This window comes from Camelus bactrianus, chromosome 23 (genome assembly GCF_048773025.1).
Source record: "Camelus bactrianus isolate YW-2024 breed Bactrian camel chromosome 23, ASM4877302v1, whole genome shotgun sequence".
NCBI lineage: Eukaryota > Metazoa > Chordata > Mammalia > Artiodactyla > Camelidae > Camelus > Camelus bactrianus.
In genome coordinates this window covers 11605344-11628891 of record NC_133561.1, presented here as the reverse complement: position 1 = coordinate 11628891, position 23548 = coordinate 11605344, and the positions used below count along the sequence as shown (strand labels likewise).

Sequence of the window (23548 nt, the reverse complement as noted above, 5' to 3'; positions counted from 1 at the left end):
ATGCAGCAGACATAATCCAGTTAATGTGTTCTTAAGATAGCTATCCTTCTGACTACATCATTAAAAATAATTTAATTGATTACATAAAATAAAAAGAAGTATACTGTCATCACCTATGATGTCACAATATATTAATAGTAATGAAAATATTTATTTCCCCCAAATTAAAAAATATATATTGGAAAGAGAGGAAATATTTGAAAAGAAGTGTATTTCTTTGCTTTGGAGTAACAGACTTTATTGAGGCTATATTTTAAGCTATATTTTACCCTATAGTAGAATGAAGCTTTCTTGAAAATGCACTTTTTTTTATAAACAAAAGAAATTTATTTCTTACAATTCTGGATGCTGAAAATCTAAGATTGGAGTGCTAGCATGGTTGTGTGAGGGCACTCTTCCAGGTCAAGACTTCTTGCTATATCCTCACATGGTAGAAGGGACTGGGGTTCCCTGAATCTTTTTTATAAGGGCACTAATCCCATTCATGAGGGCTCCACCCTCATGACCTAATTAGCTCCCAAGGTTCCCACCTCCTAATACCATCATATTGGGCATTAAGATTTAAACATATGAATTTGGTGGGGGCACAAACATTGAGATCATAGCAGAAAGAGTTCTGAGTCAGGTCAGAAGTAGGTGTATTTAGGAAAATGCACTTTATTTTTTTGTTACCATGTTAGCAAAAGTCAATCCTTAAATTTACCATTATTTTAATGCTATTAAGTCATAACTTTATATTGACACAGTAGCTACATTCTGAGATGATTTTCTTCATAGAATGCCAATACTTAACATTTGATACTTGAAAATCTCTCAATCTGAGAAATTCATGCAACTTCAGATCCTTTTTTATTGTTAGCAATTTTATCTATTATAGATCAGTAATATGAATGTTAGAAAGGTGAAGCATGGGAAATTTTTATCAGTAATGTTTTGGGGTAAAAAGAAAAAGCATATGTGTTAGTTACCAATGTGTTTATCTTTTTTCTGGAATATTTTTAGCATTTTACTGTACTTTGAAATTTAAGTAACATTAGCCATGATATGGAAACTTACTCTCAAAACTAAGTATAACAAAATTTTACATATGGTACTTTTTACTTCCTTAATTATGCTACCAGAACTAGAAAGGATATTGCAGTAACTTGCAGATTAGATTGCTTCCACTATTTGGATATTATTTATGTATATTAAATATCAAAACATAAGTGACAGATACTTCTGAATTCAATTAGCAAAACAATATGCAATGTCTCAAAAATCATATTCAAACAAGTATAGTTTCAATTTAAATAGTTTGTATTATTTCTCATAAAAATACAAGTTTGAAAAAAATACTTTAACCTTTTAATGGCTTATAGACTTCAGCAATATAAATGAGTTTCCATGAAATATGTTGACAAAAATGGAAATCATTTTCTTAAAATAGCACACACGACATAAAGTGAAGGAAAAATGTATACGGTTAATGCTATTTGTTCTTCATTATTGCTATAATAAATGTCATACTGATATATGGCAGTAAGTTGGTGAGCTACAAAGAAATTTGGACAGACACGCTTTCAGCCCAGTCTTCTAATGACAAATAATTAGATTCATAACCAAAAACATATTCAGAAATAATATATAATAAGAATAATAAAGCACTGAATACATACACAGAAATTTATTTACCATAAGAAAATTAATCTTGGGCTAGGATATAACTGTTATATCACAATTTAATTTTTTTTTAAATACTAAACTTGCCAGTCATATATAACTTCACTTGGGAGATGGATATAGTTTGGAAAAGCTTTCCCAAGGAGGAGAGGGAGAAAACTAGTGTGTCTCCCTGGTATCTGGCATATAAGTGACTGCGTGGCTGGAAGGAATTTAGAAGAGACCGAGTGCCAGAGAGTAGTCAAAAGAGTTTTGCATTGGACATAAAAAGTGGGAGCTCTCTTTGGATAAGCAAATAAAACAACTGAAAGAGTAACACAGCAACATTTTTTTCTCTAATGCTGCTTACAGGCGAGTTACATGATTAAAAGAAGAAGAAAGGGAAAGCAAGACATTTATAATACAACAGACAAATGACAATGCATTGCTAGTTAGACAGCACAATAAGTACCATCTAATTTTCTCTTTAAAATCCATTTATTCTTCATAGCTCGAGATCATCATCAAGGGACCACATTTTCCAACGGAGGAATTACAGAGGAGGAAAATTAGGTTTTATTAAATATTCCAATTGTTGTGGGCAAACTCTTTGCAAATTGCTCTTGGAATCGACTTAATAAGAAAGTAAGGTCAAGATTTGTATCCTTACAATCACAACGTGAAGTAATTTTACTACTTTTGTACCTTTAGAGTATTTAATTGCCCTCCTTGAAGTCAGCTGCTGCCCAGATTATCAAGTTATCACTTTTTAGTCCTCTACTATTTCATAGTTGTTAAACTTTTTAACATGCTGGCAGATTTAAATTTTTCCCTAATAGTTCATAACCTTATAATAGCCACCTGAAAAGTAACTTGTAAATTAACCCAGAGTTAATAACGCAGTTATCAATCTGGCACTTACGTAACAGAAATCACAAATTGTAGCATTCTCAAAATCAGTCTGGTAGGATGGCTTCCAGCACTTTTTTAAGGTGAATATGAATGCTTAGTTAAATAAGACCACGAAGGAAGCTTTTAAAATAAAACATACTAAATTTAGGATAATTAGGAAAATATGCAGTTAAGTATGTTAAAATAAGTTAAATCCAAAATAACTATTTTCACAACAGAACAGTCTATTCAGATGAATATTCAAACAGGAAATCCAGTCCGTGAAACCCATGAATAGAGTCCTGAACACTCTGTGGTGCACAGTATGTAAAGTGATATGAAGTGATTAAGGGAAACACAATTAAGGGAAGTATTTGAATTGCCCTTTATTTTTATGGTATGTGTTGCTAGTGGCTCCCTTTGCCTTTTTGTGAGACTTTAAAAAAATTAAGCAATAACTTGGAAATTTACCAAAAATAATCTTCAAAGTTCTATTTTTATATTCTGATATAAAATCAGCTGGAAGATACAAAAGGATATGAAATGTTATCTATAAATTAAAATTTGACTTGACAGTAAGCTTTCATCTATTTGCCTTAGCAGTAACACAAGGCAGGAGGGTGTAGCTCAGTGGCAGAGTACATGCCTAGCATGCATGAGGTCCCAGGTTCAATCCCCAGTACTTCCATTTTAAAAAGGTAAATAAATAAGCTCAATTATTTAAAAAAAGTTAAAATAAAAAAATAAGAAGGAAGGAACAAGTTAGATATTTACTATATTTAAATTTCAATATTTAGTTTTTATAAAATTAAAACAAGAACTATATAGTAAGGGAAGTAAATTTAAATTAATAAAAAGCAAATTAATATTTTAATCATCCAGGGCTCACTCAATTTATTAATGTGATTTTATTATTACTTTCTAAATATAAGCTTAACTCAGAGATATTGCAGGTTGGGTTCCAGACCACCACAATAAAGTGGGTATCGCAATTAAACAAGTCACACACGTTTTTTTGTTTCCTAGTGCATATAAAAGTGATGTTTACACTATACGATAGCCTATTAAGTGTGTAATAGCTTTATGTCTAAAAACGCAATGTACATAGGAACGATTTCTCAATAGCATGCTTGATAGCATTTTACCCACAGTAGACCTTTCAAAATTGGAGTAAATCCTTTCAAACCCTGCCACTGCTTTATCAGCTAACTCTGTCATGTTCTACATCCTTTATCATGTCAACAATCTACACAACATCTTCACCAGGAGTAGCTCCCATCTCTAGAAACTAGGTTCTTTGCTCATCCATTAAAGCAACTCCTTATTCCTTTTAAATTTTATCATGAGATTGCAGCAATTCAGTCACTCTTTCAGGATCCACGTCTAACTACAGTCTCTCGCTATCTGAAGTGACTTCTTCCATTGAAGTCTTGAACCCCTCAAGGTCATCCACAAGGGCTGGAATCAACTTCTTCCAAACTCCTGTTAACGTTGATATTTTAACCTCTTCCCATGAACCACAAATGCTCTTAATGGCTCCTAGAATGACGAATTCTTTCCATAAAGTTTTCAATTTACGTTGCTAAGATCCCTCTATGGCAGCTATAGCCTCACATAACGTATTCTTAAAAACTAAGACTTGAAAGTCGAAATTACTCCTCAATTCATGGGATGCAGAATGGATGCTGTGTTAGCAGGCCTGAAAACAACATGAATCTCATACATCTTCATCAGAGCTCTCGGGCGGTCAGGTGCATTGTCAACGAGCAATCAGATTTTGAAAGGAATTTTTTTCTGAGCTGTAGGTCTCAACAGAGGACTTACACTATTCAGTAAACCATGCTGTAAAGAGAAGTGCTGTCATCCAGGTTTTGCTGCTCCATTCAGAGAGCACTGGCAGAGTAGACAGCTCTAGGATTTTCAGAATGGTAAATGAGCATTGGCTTCAACCTCAGGTCACAAGCTGCATTAGCCCCTGACAAGAGAGTCAGCCTGTCCTTTGACAATTTGAAGCCAGGCACTGACTTCTCCTCTTGAGCTATGAAAATACAAGATGGCATTTTCTTCCAATATAAGGAATATCTCATCCACACTGAAAATCTGTTGCTTAGTGTAATCATCTTTATTATCTTAGCTAGATCTGAATAAGTTGTTGCAGATTCTCCATCAGCATCTGCTGATCATCCTGAACTTTTATGTTATGGAACAGATAGAATCACTGAGTGCCACAGGAATGGTCTCTCTCTAAGCCAGGTGGAGAGTTCACTGTATTATTATTTTCATAAATAATATTCTGGTATTCTGTATCACCTTGACACATAATCGAGATACATTTTTAAATGTACAAATTATTATGTGTAAAATAAGCTACAAAGATAGATTGTACAACCCAGAGAATATAGCACATATTCTATAATAACTATAAATGGAGTATAACCTTTAAAAATTGTGAATCACTATATTGTACACCTGTAACTTATATAATATTGTACATCAACTATACTTCAATAAAAAAAGCCTTAAAAGCAGAAAAATGTATTTAACAGAAAAATGTATATACAATATACAAAAGTTTGGTTCATGAAGGAATAGTTAATATAAAACAATAAAGATTTTGCAAAAAATCCCAAAGCAAATAAAATAGTAACTAAATGAAGTGAATAATAAAAATAATAGAATTGTTAAAAATGAAAAATGATAAACAGTATTAAAAAACTCAGCAGTTATTTGGAAAAATGTAAAATTTTTTAAAACTTATTTACTTACTCAAAAATTAAAAAAAAATTTTTTGGGGGGGTAATTAGTTTTTTAAATGTATTTGTCTATTATTTATACAGAGGTACTGGGGATTGAACATAGGACCTTGTGCATGCTAAGCATGTGCTCTACCACTGAGCTATACCCTCCCCTCTTTGGAAAATGTAAAATTAAATCATCATTATATAAGAACAAATTTCAAGAGAAATTTACACTGCAATAACGTAGTAAAAGAAACAAATAATTATTTCAATATTAAAAGGACTTTATAAGCATATCTTAGGCAAGAACCATTCCCCTTTAAAATAATCCCACAATACACATACAGAGAGACAGACTTCAAGAGGAATTCTTCATAAAGTTCAGGAATCACATTGGGACTAAAAACTTTCAGAAAGAAAATTTTATAGGCAAGCTATAAAACCTCTGTGTCAAACGCAGATTTTGTCCTACACCACAGTGTACAGCTGCACATCTAGGGCAAGCAACTTACCTGGGGTGATGTAAATTTTACAGACCTCAGAAGGAAATGTTTGCCATAGTCTCTCTAGAGCTGTACAGTTATTAATAATCTGATGGGGAGACCTCTCAACCTCAGACTTTCTTGTAGTTACTAAAGGCTTTTTAAAAATAGCTTACCATGCTTCTTCTAAAACTGTGTTCCATAGTGGGTGGGGGGTATTGCTCAGTGGTAGAGCACGTGCTTGGTGTGCACAAGGTCTGAAAATCTTGGCTACATCACTGCACACATTATTTTCATTCACAAGTTAAAATTCAAATCAGAAACTCTTCTGAACCCATTTTAAAAACTCTAATTGAAAATTACTACACAATGTAACAAACCTATTCAAAATGAAATTGATTGAAGAGCAAAGTCAGTGTAAATTTATATATCTTAACATTACACATCTAAACTATTCTGTAGGTTAAACATTATTTTTAATAAATAATGTAACTCAATATTTGGCTCTGTCAAATTAAATGCATAATAGAGTATATATATAAATATACGCACAACAAATGATCCTATAACTTATAATAAAAAATCATATAAGCTTATACTTTTCCTGAAGGCTACTGACCTCAGGAGGACTGATACAAAGGGAATCAGACGAAGGAAACTGAAGAAATTCAGTCCCAGATGATATCGTGCGAGAGACAGAAAAAGCACTTAAACTGAATAATTGATTATTGAAGGCCATCCTCCTAAGCAAAATATTTTCCCTCAATTACAGCTAATTATTTAATTGTTTACATTCACTAATGAAATGAAACAACACAAAACAAACAACTGTAAGGGGCTGTTTTCAGCCAGCACATCATCATCCATCAGCATGTGCAGAAAGATTCTTAAAATTATATGAAGCTGGTCTGTTGAAATAGAAAGGCGTATTTTATCCCAATCAATGCATAAAGTAAAATTATCCATAACTGAGGCATGTTCCTCTGCTGTACAGTTCAGCTGGGATGATCCGCACACACTGCACTTGCACATCAATTATCATAATCATAATCACGGTCGTTAAGCTGAATGTTCATTATTATCAGGATGCTGGTGACAGCAGATTCAATCACCGGGTGCAGTGGGCAAGCAGTCACAGTCCCACCCAAGTTTCTGCAGACAGCGATGTGCCACATTAAATCCATGATGTGTTCCACATCCCACTCCATTCCAAAAGCCGCAGACGGTAAAGGTCAACTTTATGTTCTGTGCAATATGCTTAGGTTCTCTAAATTAATTCTTTGGACTACTAGATATTTTTATGCTTTGTAGCTTATAAAATCCTGTTTGGGACCAAAATGCACATGAAAATAACAAAAAAGGGCTGTCAACTGTTGTAATTCACCTATAATAAGGCATAGGAGGGAAGGCTTTATCAACACGAACCATCTTAAAAGTCTCCTCTTGAATTTTGCAAATAAGGAAAATCATGAAATGGTTCCATTAAAACCAGTTGTCTAAAATGCATATGATACTCATTTTAATGCAGATAAAGGCCTTAAAGTATCATTTCTGCTTCAGTAAATACGAACGTATGTGAATGTTTTGACAATCAAAAGAATGTTTTTAGCATACCGAATTTTTTATTGTCCAACTCTTTCAGACCTAGCCAGATAGATTAAATTAGTAGTGACTGATAGATTCTCCTTATTTAATTTCATTTCTGTTTTAAATATTGAGATCAGCACAGCAAAGAATTTATACATACAAAGTATTTCCCTGAACTTAAAAAAAGTTTGACCATTTAAGACACAGACCTAGACTCCAACAATTTAATTTGGGGCATTTTACAAATAGATAAGAAATATAAGAGTAAGTTACATGAGATGTATGTTATTTTAGGATTGACTTCCATCCTTTCAAAAATGATACATGTTATTTTTCATTATTGATTTTCAGACTTTCAGAAAACATTATTTGCTCTCAATCTGCTGACTTTGTGATGTCTTTGTATAGTGTTCTTTGTATTAACGGCATTAAAAATAAGACAAAATAATAAATAATGTTTCAGTATTGATTTAAAGTGAATGTGATTAGAGAAAGGAAACATTTGATTTTGTCTCAACTGATACCCTTTATCACAACTGTGTAACAAATCATTTCAAAATTATAACCTCCATGCTTAAAGATGACAGAAGAGAAAGACAATTCTCCATGTAGACAATCTTAAAACATGATGGAAAGAGTGGATAACAGGAATCAAATATATTTAATTGAGCTCTTTCTTAGCTGACATCAATCTACTGCATTCAACTAACTCTTATATGCATTTAAATATTTGTAAATAGTCCATCTTCTGAATAGAAGAAGCATAAGACTATGCTAGTCTTTTCCATCTTCCACATTTTGAACTCAACAAATCCCTAAAACTGTCTTTAATCTCCTAATAATGAATAAGCTGTGGTCTCAGATCTCCAAGATCAAGAAACAAAGTTTTATAAAAAATAAAGAAAAATAAGGCTGCTTTTAGCAATTTATTGGGAACAAGTCTTACCCAAATAATTTAACAGCAAATCAAAGTATAAAATACTTTCGTGTAAATGACAGAATGACTACCCCTGTATTGTGCAGAATATATCAGCTATATAGAAGAATAATTTGTTTATTTAATTGGTTATTTGAAGAGATCAGAAGGAAGGGGGAAGAAGGAACTAAGGAAGGGGGAAATGTAAATTTGTATTTAGTATTTTTTCACCTGGTTTTGTGTAAGTGGACTAATGATTTATTAAGAATTAAAGAATCCCTACACTTTTCTCCCTCAGTTTTTCAGGGTCTACAAGAACAATTATTTGTCATTAACTTTTCAAGTATGTGTACTTCCTAAAAGTATACAGAGGCACAAAATAATTCCTCCAAAACAATAAAATATATTATTCTTATTTTTTAGTGAGTATCCAAGAGTCTCTATTAGTTGCTTATTCTAGTTAGATAAACACATAGTCTTGGAACATGTCAGAATGTATGAATAAACCTGTTGCATAAAATCAAAAAGTACCATATTATTATAGAAAAGGAACATCTGCAAAGGGATCTTTCTTACTCTGAAGTAGCTTAATGTCCTAAGATAAGTCATTCATAGTTTAAAGAATTGAGTGCTTCCTTGAATTAAATAGAATGGGGCAAGCATAAAAACAAACAAAAATTATGTCAAATAGAAAATGAGATGTAGATCATATTATGTACATTCAAAATATGAAATTAAATGATTCAAAAATCATACTTAACCTGTATTCTGAATGGTTGCACATGAGGTAAAAACAAATGCCTAGAATAGTTCTACTGTAGATTTTTGTAAAATAACATCGTCATCAACTTTTAGATTTGTCAATCAGTAAAGCAGATTGAACTACTTATTGTATATATTCTTTATGCCATGGAATTACCATTGAGTGCTTTAAAAGACCATTTAAACAAAAATGACTTAGCAGCTGCAAAAGATAAAGGCACTTTCTGAAGAATCCAAGTTACTCCTCAGCATGAGTTCCCTATGGTAAGCCCATATTTACAATATCCTTAAGAAAAGAATTTTCCTTAGAATTTGGTAAAGAAAGATTTCATTCTTCTTAAAGACTGAACAAGTTTCTCCCTCTGGCATAATGAGGATGCCTCTGAACTTGTTGTCTCTTCATCTCTGCCACCTGCAAGCTGCAGTTCCTGTCACTCACCACCAGTCACGCTCCCCCCACCCCCCCGGTATTTTGTAAGCATAGATGCTCTTCTCATCTAAGACCATCTCTCCTTATTTACATTTTTAGACCACATGACCTTTTGGTAAGGTGCCTTAAATCTTTTTGGAAGACGACTGTGTCAATGAATACTGACAAATGATTACTAGAATCAATAGGTCTGGGCAGTATATGGAACTCGGTGGCCCTACCCCCTTTCCAGAAAATCACTTTCCCCTTCATTTTATCTACGTGGTGTTGCTGTTTATTGAGTTATAGTTTCTAACTGCTTGACAATAGGTTAAACACATAGTTAGTACCTTCCTTTTCACCTCCTATAGCCTAAGACACACTGGCATTTTCCCAATTTAGACCCTTTTATCTAAGTACTAAGAAATACTATTCTGGAATCAGAAAATAAATATCTATTTGCTTTCTTCTTTTCTATATCATATAAATAGATAGGCTATTACTTATATCTCTATCCACTTCTTTCTTTTCTTTTTTCCTCCCTTCCTCCCTTCCTTCCTTTCCTCCCTCCCTCCCTTTCTTCCTATATCTACCTGTCTACATACACACTTAGATTGAGAGAAAGCAGGCCAACACTGATCTCTGTGCCTGAGAGTTAGCTTAACTCTATTCTGTGACCACAGATTCATGCTCTGACCGTAATTGGCTTTGCCAAAGCTAATGATCCATGCCATTGATCATAGGGTAGCTGAGCCATGAAACACAAGAATAGAACACTAAAAAAAAACCCCACAACACCACCCAAAAAATCCCCTAAATCTCCTACTGATATAAGCATCACCATCTTCACATAAAATTGTTATAAATAATTTTGTACCCATGAAGGTGTTAGTTCTAATATTTGCTGTAATCACTGCATATTTTTAGCCTTTTAAAAGAAACATCATTTTGTTTTTAATGTTGCATCAACTCACCTTGTCACAGATCCATCTTTTAGGATTTTCATCTCGGAAATGCTGCCTTCCATAAGAATCAGAACCATACTTGCTTGATAAATGCAGTGTTGGGATGTACTTTTTATTTTTATGGTAGGAAGAAAACGGCAAAAACCTGAAAGAACATTTCATTGATATTCTTAATTTGATTTCTAGAGACGTTTTATTAAAAAAGAATTTAGAGAAGCAGTAAATGATAGTGAAAATAATACATGGCTTCACATAAGAATACCAGGTTTTCACTTTAATCTCTGCCACTGACTACCTCTGCTATTAACTTTGATAAATCTTCTACTGCAAGTGGAGATAGTAAAACTTCACAGTATTTTTTGAGTCTCAAACATTTTCTAAATAAATATAGAAAATGTTCAATAATAAGTTTATTAATTGATGATGCCACGTAATTCAAAACTCATCACATAAGTGAAAATGTCATTAATTTTAAAATAGTATCCCCAGATGAAAATGACGGCTAGCACAGGCAACTCTCATTGAAACGGACTTTCTTCAAATCTTAATGCACCCAAATAATGAAGACATTTTTGGTACAGGTTATGGATAATGAGGCTTTTGGGTCAGTTAGAGCTATATTCACATCTTAGCTTTGTCTTTGCTACCTGTGTTCCCTCATGCTATTACTTGACCTCTGTGAGATTTTACAACCATATAGGGAAGTTGTAAGGAACGAACAACTTAATATATACAAAGTTTAACATAGAGGCTGAAAACAGTAGTGTTCAATAAATAATGAGGATGCTAAAGCAGAGCAGCTTATTGTCGAAGCTCTTATCATCACCATCATCACCCTCTTCACCCTCATCACCATCACCACCATCACCACCACCACCACCACCATCATCATCATCATCATCATCATCATCATCATCATCATCATCATCATCATCATCATCATCATCACCATCATCACCATCATTACATTTAAGGCATTATAATCAACATAAAACTGAGAATTTAAAAACCCATACAAACTCACAGGACATTTACTATTGTGATGTATTTTAATGTAACCTGGTGAATTGTTTAATCCCTCACCAAAACCTGAAATAAGAGTAAGGAGCTAAAAAAAAGTTATAAACTCACAAGAAAGAGGACAAAAGAAAAGAGTCAAGATGAAAATGCTATCACATTTTTGGCAGATAGAAAGTAGACAGAAAATTAAAAAAAAGAAATCTAAGTTCTGGAAGAGGGAGATGCCAAGAAGTAAGACCATTTGTCCTGCAAAATCCTGGAGAAGCTCAGAATGGAAGCTACAGTTACTGCAGTGGGAGAGAGTGAAGAATAAAGCTGAAAACAGATGAAAAGTCTATGCAAAGAATAATTAAATCCCCAGGTTCCTCTCACAGTTCATGTATCCATTAAAAGAGTGTATTCTCAGAAAACTATTCCAGAGAGTTCTGGTCTCAGGGAAAGCAGATACTATGGAAGGCTGAAGTAAGGTACCAAATGGAATATACAAATTTTAATTCAAAGACTACTCACTGAATTCTACCCTAGCTCATCTCTAAGTGAACTGGCAGCTGGACTCATAGATTTCAGAAGACTAACTGTATTTCTCACAAGACACAGAGAGCTCCCAGAGAAAGAACTTCAAACACCAGTACTTGGAGATTTCTTAACGAAAAGGTCATATCAACAGTGTAACAAAGTCTATCAGTCAAAAAACCACTCTCACACACAGATACACTTTTTAATACAATTTTTAGAGTCTCCTTTTGAACATGAATTTAAGAATGGATTATCAACTGGGGGAACTACCAACATGAAAGAAAAACACATGTGTAAACATAAAAGATAACCAAGAGGAAATACATAATGTAGGAGACAGGAGTAATCGTCAGAAAAATTTAATTACTATAATCAAGGGAGACATAGTATCAATGAAATTAGAGCTAGATCCTGTTTTTAAATACAAGAAACAGAGGAAAGAAAGCAAGCTCTGGGAAACAAGCATATACAGCTCAATTAAATATTCTGCTAAGAAAAATATTTTGAGATTCAGACTGAAAAAATAAAGTTGAGGTTCAACAAATTTATTGAGCACAAATTTATTAGCACATGCTGATATTTTCACATATACTATCTCATTTAATTAACACAAGGAAGGATTTTTTTCAATCTCAATTCAATTGAAAATTTTTGGCCATTATATTCATAAATTTATTTAAAAAATAATATGCTTAAGAAAAGTGGTGTTATTTCATCAGTTTTCACACTTCTCTATAATTTCTTTTTAATGTTTATTAATAAGCTCTTTTCAAATATCTTTCCTAAGAAAATATTCTCTAATCCTATTTGAGATAAAAAATAAACAGAACACAAAGCTTTGAATTATATAAAACTACACAAGCATGTATTATATATGCTCTTGGGAAAAGAGCTCTCATATAAGACAGATTATGGTCCTTCCAGTGCTAATTTGCACACGGGATGGACATCACACACACACAAAATTAATGTGGCCCCAGCGTCCCTGAGTACACAAAGGAGGTGCTGTGAGCCGGCTGCTGCATTTACAGTTTTTATCACTTCTGAATTGCATTTTAATAGTACATTTTTCTTTTGTGTCTGAATAAAATTTGCTTTCTCAAGGGACTGGATAGCTGAGAAGACAAAGCTGAAAGACTTAGGTATTTCTTTGTAAATGAATTAATTTTACTTTCACTGAGACATAATGTTGCACTAAAGTAAGATGTAACGTATTTCCTTCAGTGCACATAGGTATGCATATGTATGTATACACACTGAAAAATATTTAGATGTTTTAGAAATATGATTTAAATACTTATCTTCAAATTAAGAAGAAATTATTTAATTTTCAAATAGAATTTTCTCTATAAAACTACAAACAGCTATGAAAGTCCTAAACTTCAAGTTGAGTTTACAATAAAAATTTTAGATAATTACCAATTTTACTTTTAAAATGGTATCTTTTACCAATTTTAAATATATATTCGGATGTGCTTTATGCTTGTAGCAAACACCTTTCCATTCAATTAACTGAATACTATATTAAAGAAGAAGATGATATGAGTTTGCCTATTAATTTTTATAATCACATCAAAGATCTGGCAGAATGTCTTAAATACAATGTGGAGATATAGTGGTATATACAAACAAGTCATTACTTGAATGAAAATTGAGAAAGAGGACTGAGTAGGGAACCAGCAGAAGCACACGCTCAGAGGGAAAAGCTTGCAGCCCATATGTGCGGTCTTAGATGTATGTAGTTCATTGGCTTTAAAACTAGGAAGGCTGCTCTTTATAGGGTACTTACACTGGCTCCTATCAGAGCAGGTGTAGCAGTCTTCGCTCACCTTACCCAACATCTCCATGGAGTACTGTCCCCAGGTACTTTATCCTTTCCTCACAGATGCTAGAGCCAACTCTGTCACCGTCACTGGGACTCTGTGCTGCCCCTCTCCCTGGGGGCAGACTGACCACAGCATGACAAAAGCTAATAAACACTGGGGATCAAAGAAGGGTGGCCTGTGTTCTGTCCGTCTCTCTAAAAACCATGGCGCTAAGTTGTATGCTGTGTGATCCTGTGACACCCAACTTGTCTGACGTTTCCCACCTTTTTAGTGGAAGAGGTTTCTTTTCTTCTTTATGAATTCTAAAATGAAATACAGGATTCTGACATCGTAAGTGATTATTAATACACTTACTCTTTCCATTTGGGAAAAAAGAAACAGAAACAAATAATTTTCTATCATCTCAGACTACGTATAAAATTATTTAGTCTCCAAGTTTTGAACCGCCCCCTACACTTTCTAGACAATAAAATGTAATGAGATGATAGTATAGCAAATAAAGTCATATGAATTTTACTGTCTTAATATTCGAGTAATTGAATTTCATATGTTCAAGCAGTACTTTACTTCTATCTTAAGACCGACCCTAAGATGCTATTATTTGTTAACTACTGAGGTAATAAATGACCAAAGACTCTCTCAGAAAAATCAATTATCAGTTTTACTGTATATGCTACACAGAGTGGGGAAACATGCCAATTACTATTTTTTTTGCTGTTATAACAGAACTGTAGAACAAGCTGAAAAAAATCACAAGCTGCATTAACAAAGCTCTTAGTGTCTGAACAGCCCCTCTTGTTTCAATCATTAACAAGCCTGGAAGGGCAGACGTGTCTACCCAGGGATACAGGAGTCAAGCGCTGTGATTCACCCCCGGATCTCTGCTTAAAAGGTCCATCTGAAATACTTGCAAAAGGAGAGAGAAGGATTAAGAGCTTTGTAATGCTCAAAATAGAACAGCTATTTAATTGGGGGTTTAAAAAAAAAAAAAGGAGAATAGGAGGGAAAAAAATCCACTATGGGATAATTAAGGAGAAGGAATTCTCTCCCATCCAGAGGAAATTCCCTCTGGTCTACAAAACTTCATCTGACAAGCAAGGACACTTAGTATAAAAGTGTGAAAGGAGCAGATGAAAGAATTAGAAGAGAAAATGTGAACAAAGCAAGTCGATTTAATCTAGTAAACTAATCAACAAACAAAAATGTTCATGTTATCATAAAAGTACACCTGCTCATAAAGAACGTATTCTATTAGACTCTAATATTTTAATCATTGTTTTAATACAGAAATAGTCAATTTAATGTTTTGCAGGCTGAGGTATAAGCAGTTCAGTTCTGGTCTCATTGTCAGATGCCTTAGTTTCATTAATCAATTATAGCATTTTTTAATTTAAGATAAAGCATTTTGAAAAACCACATAACTGGAAATATACAAATTATTTGTGTCAATTATATTTGAAATAGGATGAGATATATTTTAAATTTGTAGTATGTGTAATTAATAATGAATATTGGCTTAATATAATGAATCAATAATGAATAAGTAGTATTTCATGATACATATATAAGTGAAATCATTGTGCTGTACACAAACACATACAGTGTCGCATGTAAATTATATCTCAATAAAAGTGGCTAAAATGAATACTGAATAATTCTAGCCCTTCTTAAAAAAGACAGGTCAACTATCCAATTCATAAAAAAAGGGCCATAAAATACTGAATATTTCTTTTTTTTCCCTTATAATACAGGATAATGTAAGTTTTAGAATAAATTTGGCAAATAAAAAGTCTCTTTTTATTACTTTCAATATGAGAAATAAAAAGTATTTTCACTGTATGTATTAACAATCCAAATTTCCAGATAAACTTAATAGCTCATTAATACCAACAGAGAGATTTCCAAACACAGTCTACACATGTATCAAGATGTTTTAGTTTACTAGAATTTTGTTTGAAGAGATATTCATAAAATGAGTGGCGACTTGAAAAAGGAATTAGACTTCATTTATAAATGAGGACAGCTTTCACTGAGATTTTAACGTAACCATTGCAATAAGCATTTGATACATAAAGTGTTTCATACTTAGAGTAGAATTCACAGTAGAAGTTTAAAATTCATAAAGTATTTAAGCAGCATTATCAGTAACACAAGTTGTTCCCCTGGGGTCATGATACAAATATAACACTTAGATATAAAGACTGCAAATGGCAAGATTATCTGTTCAACTGGACAGTGCGCTTATATTACAAGCTTTTAAATTTAAATGGAAAGACATATTTTGCCCTTCTCCTTACATTTTTCTTAGCTTAAGAGGAATAGAATTCCCTGGATATATTTATTAACAATCTCCAGGCATGCTGACTCAGTTCTTTAATTATATCGGAGCAACAACTTTCTGTTACATACTTTGCAAAATTGTCCTTACTTTCCACTAGTTGATCGTGAAAAAATTACCAAAAAAAAAAAAAATCTCTCCTGAAAGATACTAAATTTAAATGCCCCAGCTTAGTAGCATTCATACAGGCTCTTCTTTTAGTAGGCCATTTACAACATTAAATGTTTTAAGCTCAGATATTTTAAGGACTTGTCTAATTAATATAAAGATATACTTAAGGAGAAAAATAAGGCTGTGGGAAATGTACAATTATCCTTAAGAAGGTACAAGAATAAAATAAGCTGACACTAAAAAAAAAAATTGCTAAGGAAACTCAGATGTTCTTCGTTGAGTTATATCAGAGCAGCATATTCCAAACCATGATCTGTGGATGTGGGGATTCCATGGGCAGGCAGACCATTAGCTCTATGAAGCCAGGAGACCTCTTCTCTGTTGTTCATTGCTTTGTGCCCAGTACCTAATAAGGGCCTGGCACACCATAGGTTGTGATAATATTTGTTGAATAAATAAGTGAATAAGTTTGCAAAATGCTCTATATTATATGCCCTCTCTTTGAAGTTCACACCAAATAAAAATACATTTAAGACTGAGAAGCCCTGTAAATGCCAAAAAAAAAAAAGTACAACTGTTTTAAATGTAATTTTTCCCAAGTTTATTTGACAAAAAACTCATTAACATCTTCCAGAAACAGATCAAGAGACACAGTTTGGAAAATGCTGTTCTGAGTCAGAAAAAAAGAAAAGGAAGTAACGGCTGCCCTAATACCGGGACTGCTAGAGTAGCGTTCATAAAGATCACAGAGAAGTCACAACTGAATTCATTTCTTTTTGCTTGATTTCTGTTTCAATGAGAATGACTTTGGTGATCAGATAGATTAGAACAAAACAAACAAACCTAGTCCAAGCTCAAGCTCCATATGTAAAAAAAAAATGTTGAAAGCTTATTGTTTGTCAAGCATTGTGCTAAGCGTCCTGTATGAACCCTGGGCTCTTTTGTGAGGAGTTTATCATCTGAAATGAGAGTCTCCAATTTCTATGTCTGGAAGGGCCAGGCAGGTAGCACATATTAAGCCAGACGTAAAAACCAAGAGTACAAGCTTTAATCAATTGTTGCCATGTGAGACCGTGGGCCTGCTGTTTCCAGATCTCGTAATTTTTAACATAAACTGAAAAATCTAGACTTTTAAAAGATATAATTACCATTTTAATGACTTTTCAATCAATATAATTTTTAGAAAATTGTGGGATCCAAATATAACACACCTGGAAGCTGTATGCAACGCAGAAACGACTAGTTTGCAACCTCTGGTTTAGAACTTGTAAGTGAACATCTGCCTCTGCCAATGACTTCAACGTCTCTGACCGAGATACACTGTATCTCCCTCAAACTACTGAGCAGGGCCTGGGATGAGACCACCAAATCATCATTAGTTATTCTTAAGAAATTCTGAATGTAGCAAAGATACACAGAAATGACATTAAAAACAGAAGAATATAGATTCTATACTATATAGGTGGCTTAATCTGATGTTAATTCCATAAAGATTCGAGAAATGGAATATTAAAATGAGGTTAAAATTAAATTCTAGAAAAGTGGTGCTGATATATATATGTATATCTCTATATGATACTGGTCCTATTTTAATATTTTAATATGTCTACATTTTAATATTTTAAATTTTAAAAGTAAGTTTAAATGTTTAAAATACAAATTTAAAATCTTTTATACATATATAAATAAATACATAGAAAGACATATAAATATATGTATCACTATGGGTAAAGTAAAATTTTAAACATGGTACATGTGAAGCTGGACAAAGAATTTGAGGGGCTGTTTTATGAGATCCTTAAGAATATGGGAGAAATAGGAGCCAGGTGCTAGAGGAGGAAGCAAAAGCTATCAATGAATGCCTTCCCAACAGCCAAATCTCATACATTCTTTTTAGTCCTCATTTAACTTGAACTCTGCATCAAGCTGTTCATCCAGCCCTTGCAGTGGATCCTCTTTTCCTTTGATTTGCACAGTCCCTCTGGGTACTCTTCTTGCTTTCTCAGTTTTCTGACTGACTCATCATTTTCTGCCAATACTTCAAATTAATGACTCTTACTTTAACCAGAACCGTGCATTAGAATCACATGGGCATATATTTCAAAAACATATGCCTACTGAGTCAAAATAGATGTGATTGAGACTCAGGAATGCACATGTATATAATTTTAAACCTCAGGGTGATACTAGGTAAGCAATCTAATTAAGAACCACTGTCCTAATGTTAAAGCAACTCCCAGAAATCTGTACTTCATCTTTTCTCTCGACAGTTTCTCCCTGGGAGATTTTTCCACCACCAAGGTTTTAAATATCCCCTCTGATCATTTCTAACTTTTTTCTTTATATACAATGTTTTTCTCTAATTCAAGACTAGTATTTTTAAATGCTCAGTAGGAATAGCTACCTAGTCATACAACAGATATCTCAAATAGAGCTGCCCCCAAATTAAACTCATATCCCAAACCTCCACCCTGTCAAGCCAATAGTTCTTACATTGTTTTTCCTTAAGTAAAGACATCACTACCTAGCCAGTCACCTCAGTCAGAAGCCACCAAGCCAAGGCACTAGAGGACCCTCCTGCCTCTGCACCCCTCAGTCTGAGGAAGTCCTTGCTCGTGGCCATGCTTTCATAAAACACTGTATTTGATACAATGTGACACACTCTCCCCAGACCACATTTGTGATCCATTTATACATTAATTTAACATGTCCATTAACTCAACACATATTTGTTAAGTATTAATTGCATTTCCAGCCTACAACTTGTGTGGGCGAGTTTGATAATATGAATTGAGCAAAAAAGATTCTCTTTCAGGAATTTGAACTGAAAAACAGATTTAGCTGTGTGTTCCAGAGCTAGAAGGTTATACTGAATCAGGTCTGAGTGGCCGTGATAACCAAGGGCAAGCTGAAGATTCATGGGAAAGAAACTATGAGTCTGCGGAGAAAGCTAGTCAGTAGGAAGAAGACAGGAAGCGGGAATGCAGGGAAGGGCAGAGATGCCAGTAGAGGGAGAAAACAATGTCCTTGGAGCCGCCAAGAGTCACCTTAGTCCGGGTTTTCTTTGGCTCCTTTTATTTCTCTAAGATTCTTCAGTGCATCTTTTAAACACACCCTTAACTTCTTGAGTTACGCTGCATAGATCTTTGTTCTTTACAATTAAGAAAGCTCTAAGACAGTGATGCTAAAGGCACCTATGCCCCTGACCACACCATCCACACCACCAACACTGTATATATGGTTCCGAATTCTGGTTTAGAGTTTACAGGATTCTAACTATAAAGTGGTCTCTCAGCCTTTCTCCTCCCTTCCACTCCCCGTTTCCTTGTTCTATTCCAAGTCCTCTGAACTGGACTATCGCAGCGGTACCCTACTGGTCTCTGTCCCCAGTGATTCTCACTTCTTAACCATGGACAGAGCTGGTAGAGTGGTATTTCTAAGCTATCTGACCCTTTCACTCCAGTGAATAAAACATCACGATGGTTTTACACTTTTATATGGGAAAGTCCACACACTTTATCATGGTACGCGTGCTCATTTCTCCTCTGCCTCCACGTATACTTTCCATCTCATCTCTGCCACTTTGCATGAGGCACCAAAGCTCTGAGCTAGGTGTCACAAGATACCTCAGAAGGCAAATGGAAACCCCCATGATCTATGCAGTTGTTGCCATAGAGACGGCTCTGTCCAGGTCACCTCCTCTGTGCCACCCTGCTTGCTCTGCCTAGCAAACTTCTGTTCAGCCCTCAAGTCTCTTCTGACCCCCAACACACTTTTGAACCCTAAACTGCAATAGGAAAGTCTGTGATGTGTAAATGCCAAACCAATATAAGAATGTGAGTACGGCACGAGATGACCATCTTTTTTTTTTTTTTTTTCATGAAAGAAATTCCACAAGCCTCGTAAGTTGATCAAAAGTTAATTGGCAAAACTTTACTTAGCATATGTCAGCCACCGTATTAGGAAGAATTCTTAGCAAATGATAAAACTTAACTAAAAAGACTAATGATGTGTTTATAAGACTCGCCTGATTGCATACACCACAAGTGTATATAATATTTTCATGTCATCAGAAAAGTACTGCAAGTTATCATCATTATGCCAATGGTATCCATCTTAAACTTCTTTAGAGTTAGATGTCTGTAAGAACAGAATTCTAGGACTCTGTCGTCATTTATTTAAAAAGCCATCTTTTTCAAGGAAACGGTGGACAAAAAGAGAGCACAGTTCTTACTATACAGCCGAAGTAATAAAGGGCTCTTTTGCAGACAAATTCTAGAACTTCTTAATTATACACAGGCTTATTATCTGTATCCCCAGTGCTATAAAGTACCAGAACTTCATTAGAAAAATTAAGCTGGAAAAATGAAGGCAGCACTTTGTAAATTTCCACTGGAAATTAGCTGGGAGAGGCAGAGGAATACTGGATCAAAAGAGGGTAATCACGCTTAACCGTGCCCTAGAGCACCCGCATGTATAATACGATTTGCACAGTAACTACCTCTCCTATTACTGCTTGTTTGGAGTATTCTGTGTTAATGGGGTTAGCTAATTTAGTGTTTTAACTTAAAAAGGCTCTGCTGATTAATAAATGTTGCACACTGTGCTAGTAATTAAAATAAATGGAAGACTTACAAATAAAAGTTGAATTGTTAAGAAAACATTATCTGAAAACGTAGGATAATCCCTATTTATCATAATACAATAACAGTTCAGAAAATATGCAAATTGGAAAGGTCTGAAGCATTGAAAAATCACGCAAGTCAAAAAAGTTTTGAGATGCGTTCAATTTCCTTATCACTGTTCTCGGTGATAAATATAACCAGGTCTCATGTATATATATGGCAGTTTTTAAATGCCCTTTAAAAAAAAAACTGTTTAGAGGGGAGGGTATAGCTCAGGTGGTAGAGCCGATGCTTAGCATGCATAAGGTCCTGGGTTCAATCCCCAGTACCTCCTCTAAAAATAAAAGAAATAAACCTAATTACTCCCCCCACCACCACCCCGCCAAAAGAAAACCTAACAAAACAAAACAAACGAACAAAAAAACACTTTTCAAAAAAAAACAAAAAAAAAAAAATTAAAAAAAAACTGTTTCATTTACCTACTGTTCACCTACTCTGAATAATGAAGGCAGCAGAATATGGCACACCCCCAAAATAAGGCCACTTTGGCCAAGGATTATTTCGAGCTAAAGGTACTTGAAAACAGGTACAAGAAGAGCGATCTCACCTCCCCTTTCCTTCCTAAAATCAGGAGATGACACTCCCATGTGAAAGACACCTTTCCTATACCAGGAGGGAAGAAACGTTCCTGTCACCAGAGACGGGAAGCCAAGGCACAGAGAATTCTGTGCAAACAGATCTTGTTAAATAACTTTTACCTTCCTTTGGATTCTCCATATAGTTTTGTTACTTTTCTACAATTCCTTCTCTTTGTTCAACGTAATATATAAGCACTTGGGGTTTGCCACTTCTTTGGGTGTTCATTTCTTTAGGAGGGGCCCCGGTGTCTTGTAAAAATTATATTAAACATATCTGTATGCTTTTCTCCTGTTTATCTAATGCCAATTTAGTCCTCAAGCCAGCTGAAGACCCTAAGTGGGCAGAAGCAAAACTCTGCCTCTCCTACAACAACCATCAGAAAATTAACACCTCTTTTCAAAAAGATGTAGAGATGGCTGTTGAGCTGTCTGTACTCAGGTTCCTAAGAAAGCCTGGACACAATTAAAATATAATATCCTTACAATGTAATTAAGTCAGCTTTCATAGGAAAGCCCAGGCTACGGCCATATTTTTTTTAATCCTCTGAATGTCCATAGCCCAGACCCACAGAAGAATCTTGAATCTTTTGAGATCAAAGGACTTCCCTCAAGTTTAGCTCAGGTTTATAATTAATCTACACACCAAAGTCTGATCTAGCAAGCTAGCTCTTTGACTTGAAGAACACTTGTATTGGTTTTCTACTGCTGCTATAACAGGTCACTACAAATTTAGTGGCTTAAAGAATATAAATTTATTGTCTCAGAGTTCTGGAGATCAGAAGTCTGGAATGGGTCTCTCTGGGCTACAATCAAGGCACTGGGAGAGCTGCACCCCTTCCAAAGACTCTAGAGGAGAATCTGTTTCTTTACCTTGCCCAGCTTCTGGAGGCTGCCAGCAGTTTCTGGTCGTGGCCTCTTCCTCCATCTTCAAAACTAGCAAAGATGAGCTGTCCTTTTCACATCTCATCACCCTGATCTTTTATGTAGTCAAATCTCTTTCTACATCCCTTTTTCCATTTTTAAGAACCATGTTCTTATTGGTCCCATCCAGATAATCCAGGGAAATCTCCCCATCTTTAAATCCTTAATCACATTTTTGAAGTCCACTTTATCATATAAGGAAATATATTCACAAGTTCCTGGGATTAGTGTGGCCGTCAATTAGGTTCTTGTCTTGTCACAGAAAGAATTCAGAGACAAGATGGATGCGGAGGTTAAGAAAGTAAAGTGGGGATTTATTCAGGGATAGACAGTACACTCTCAAGGGGAGAGTGAGCAGGCTCAGGTGAGTGGCTGCCCTGCGTTTCTTTGGTAAGTTGCTTACACAGAGTGTAAAAATGAATGGGTAGAATATTCATTGGGGAGGAGGAGAGATTTTTGTCTTTATTTAGTCTGGATGGGAAGTGTCACAGCGTTGGTGGATGATGGGTACTTCTAATCTGCAAGGCTAATTTTATTGAAATGAGGGCATAATGAGCAAAAGGTTACATTCAGACAGTGGACATTCCTGCCTTTTCCCATCTTTCTTTGTTGGCCTTCAGGCCACCTGTCACTCCAAAATGTGTGACCACTCAACAGCCCTGAGGTTCCTGCTTTTCTTTGTCTGCCCAGGGACCCCTATTGTTTACATGATATATGGTTTCCTGCATTTGGCTCCATGACCCTCTCCTTTTTTTGCCCAATTCCTGCCATTTGGCCCGTGTCCCCTTTCTCTGTTCATAGCTAGCTATCTGCCTGCTCCAACATTAGGGTGTGGACTCTGTGTGGCGCCATTATTCCGCCTGCCAGAGCACAGCCTGGTGCCGACTTCCATGGCAATGTCTTAAATCCACTCCATTTTGGATACAGTTATAGTCTGTATAATTACAGTCTCCTGTATTGAGCCAGGGTGTCTGCAATTAATAGAAGGTATAAACATAAACGATCTTAGCTCCTCTCATAAGACCTTAGTGAAGTTGATATCATCTGATTAATGAGCAACCATTCCATTCCATTTCTGCCACCTCAGTGGGTAAGTTAAACATTCACTTTGAGAGCTCTGGTGCTGTGGCCTTCCATTTCTTCCACCTCTTAGCAATAATGA

General features: G+C 34.8%; 1 protein-coding gene across 5 annotated transcripts in view; it reads right to left on the bottom strand.

The window, feature by feature from the left end:
• The window catches only part of SPATA17 (spermatogenesis associated 17), a 137675-nt gene that overhangs the window by 26990 nt on the left and 87137 nt on the right, over positions 1-23548 (bottom strand). For all 5 annotated transcript variants that reach the window (XM_074351626.1, XM_010974015.3, XM_074351628.1 and 2 more), the window contains one exon: positions 10401-10536. In XM_074351626.1, coding sequence (XP_074207727.1) covers positions 10401-10536 — 136 coding nt within the window. The remainder of the gene's footprint in view (positions 1-10400; positions 10537-23548) is intronic.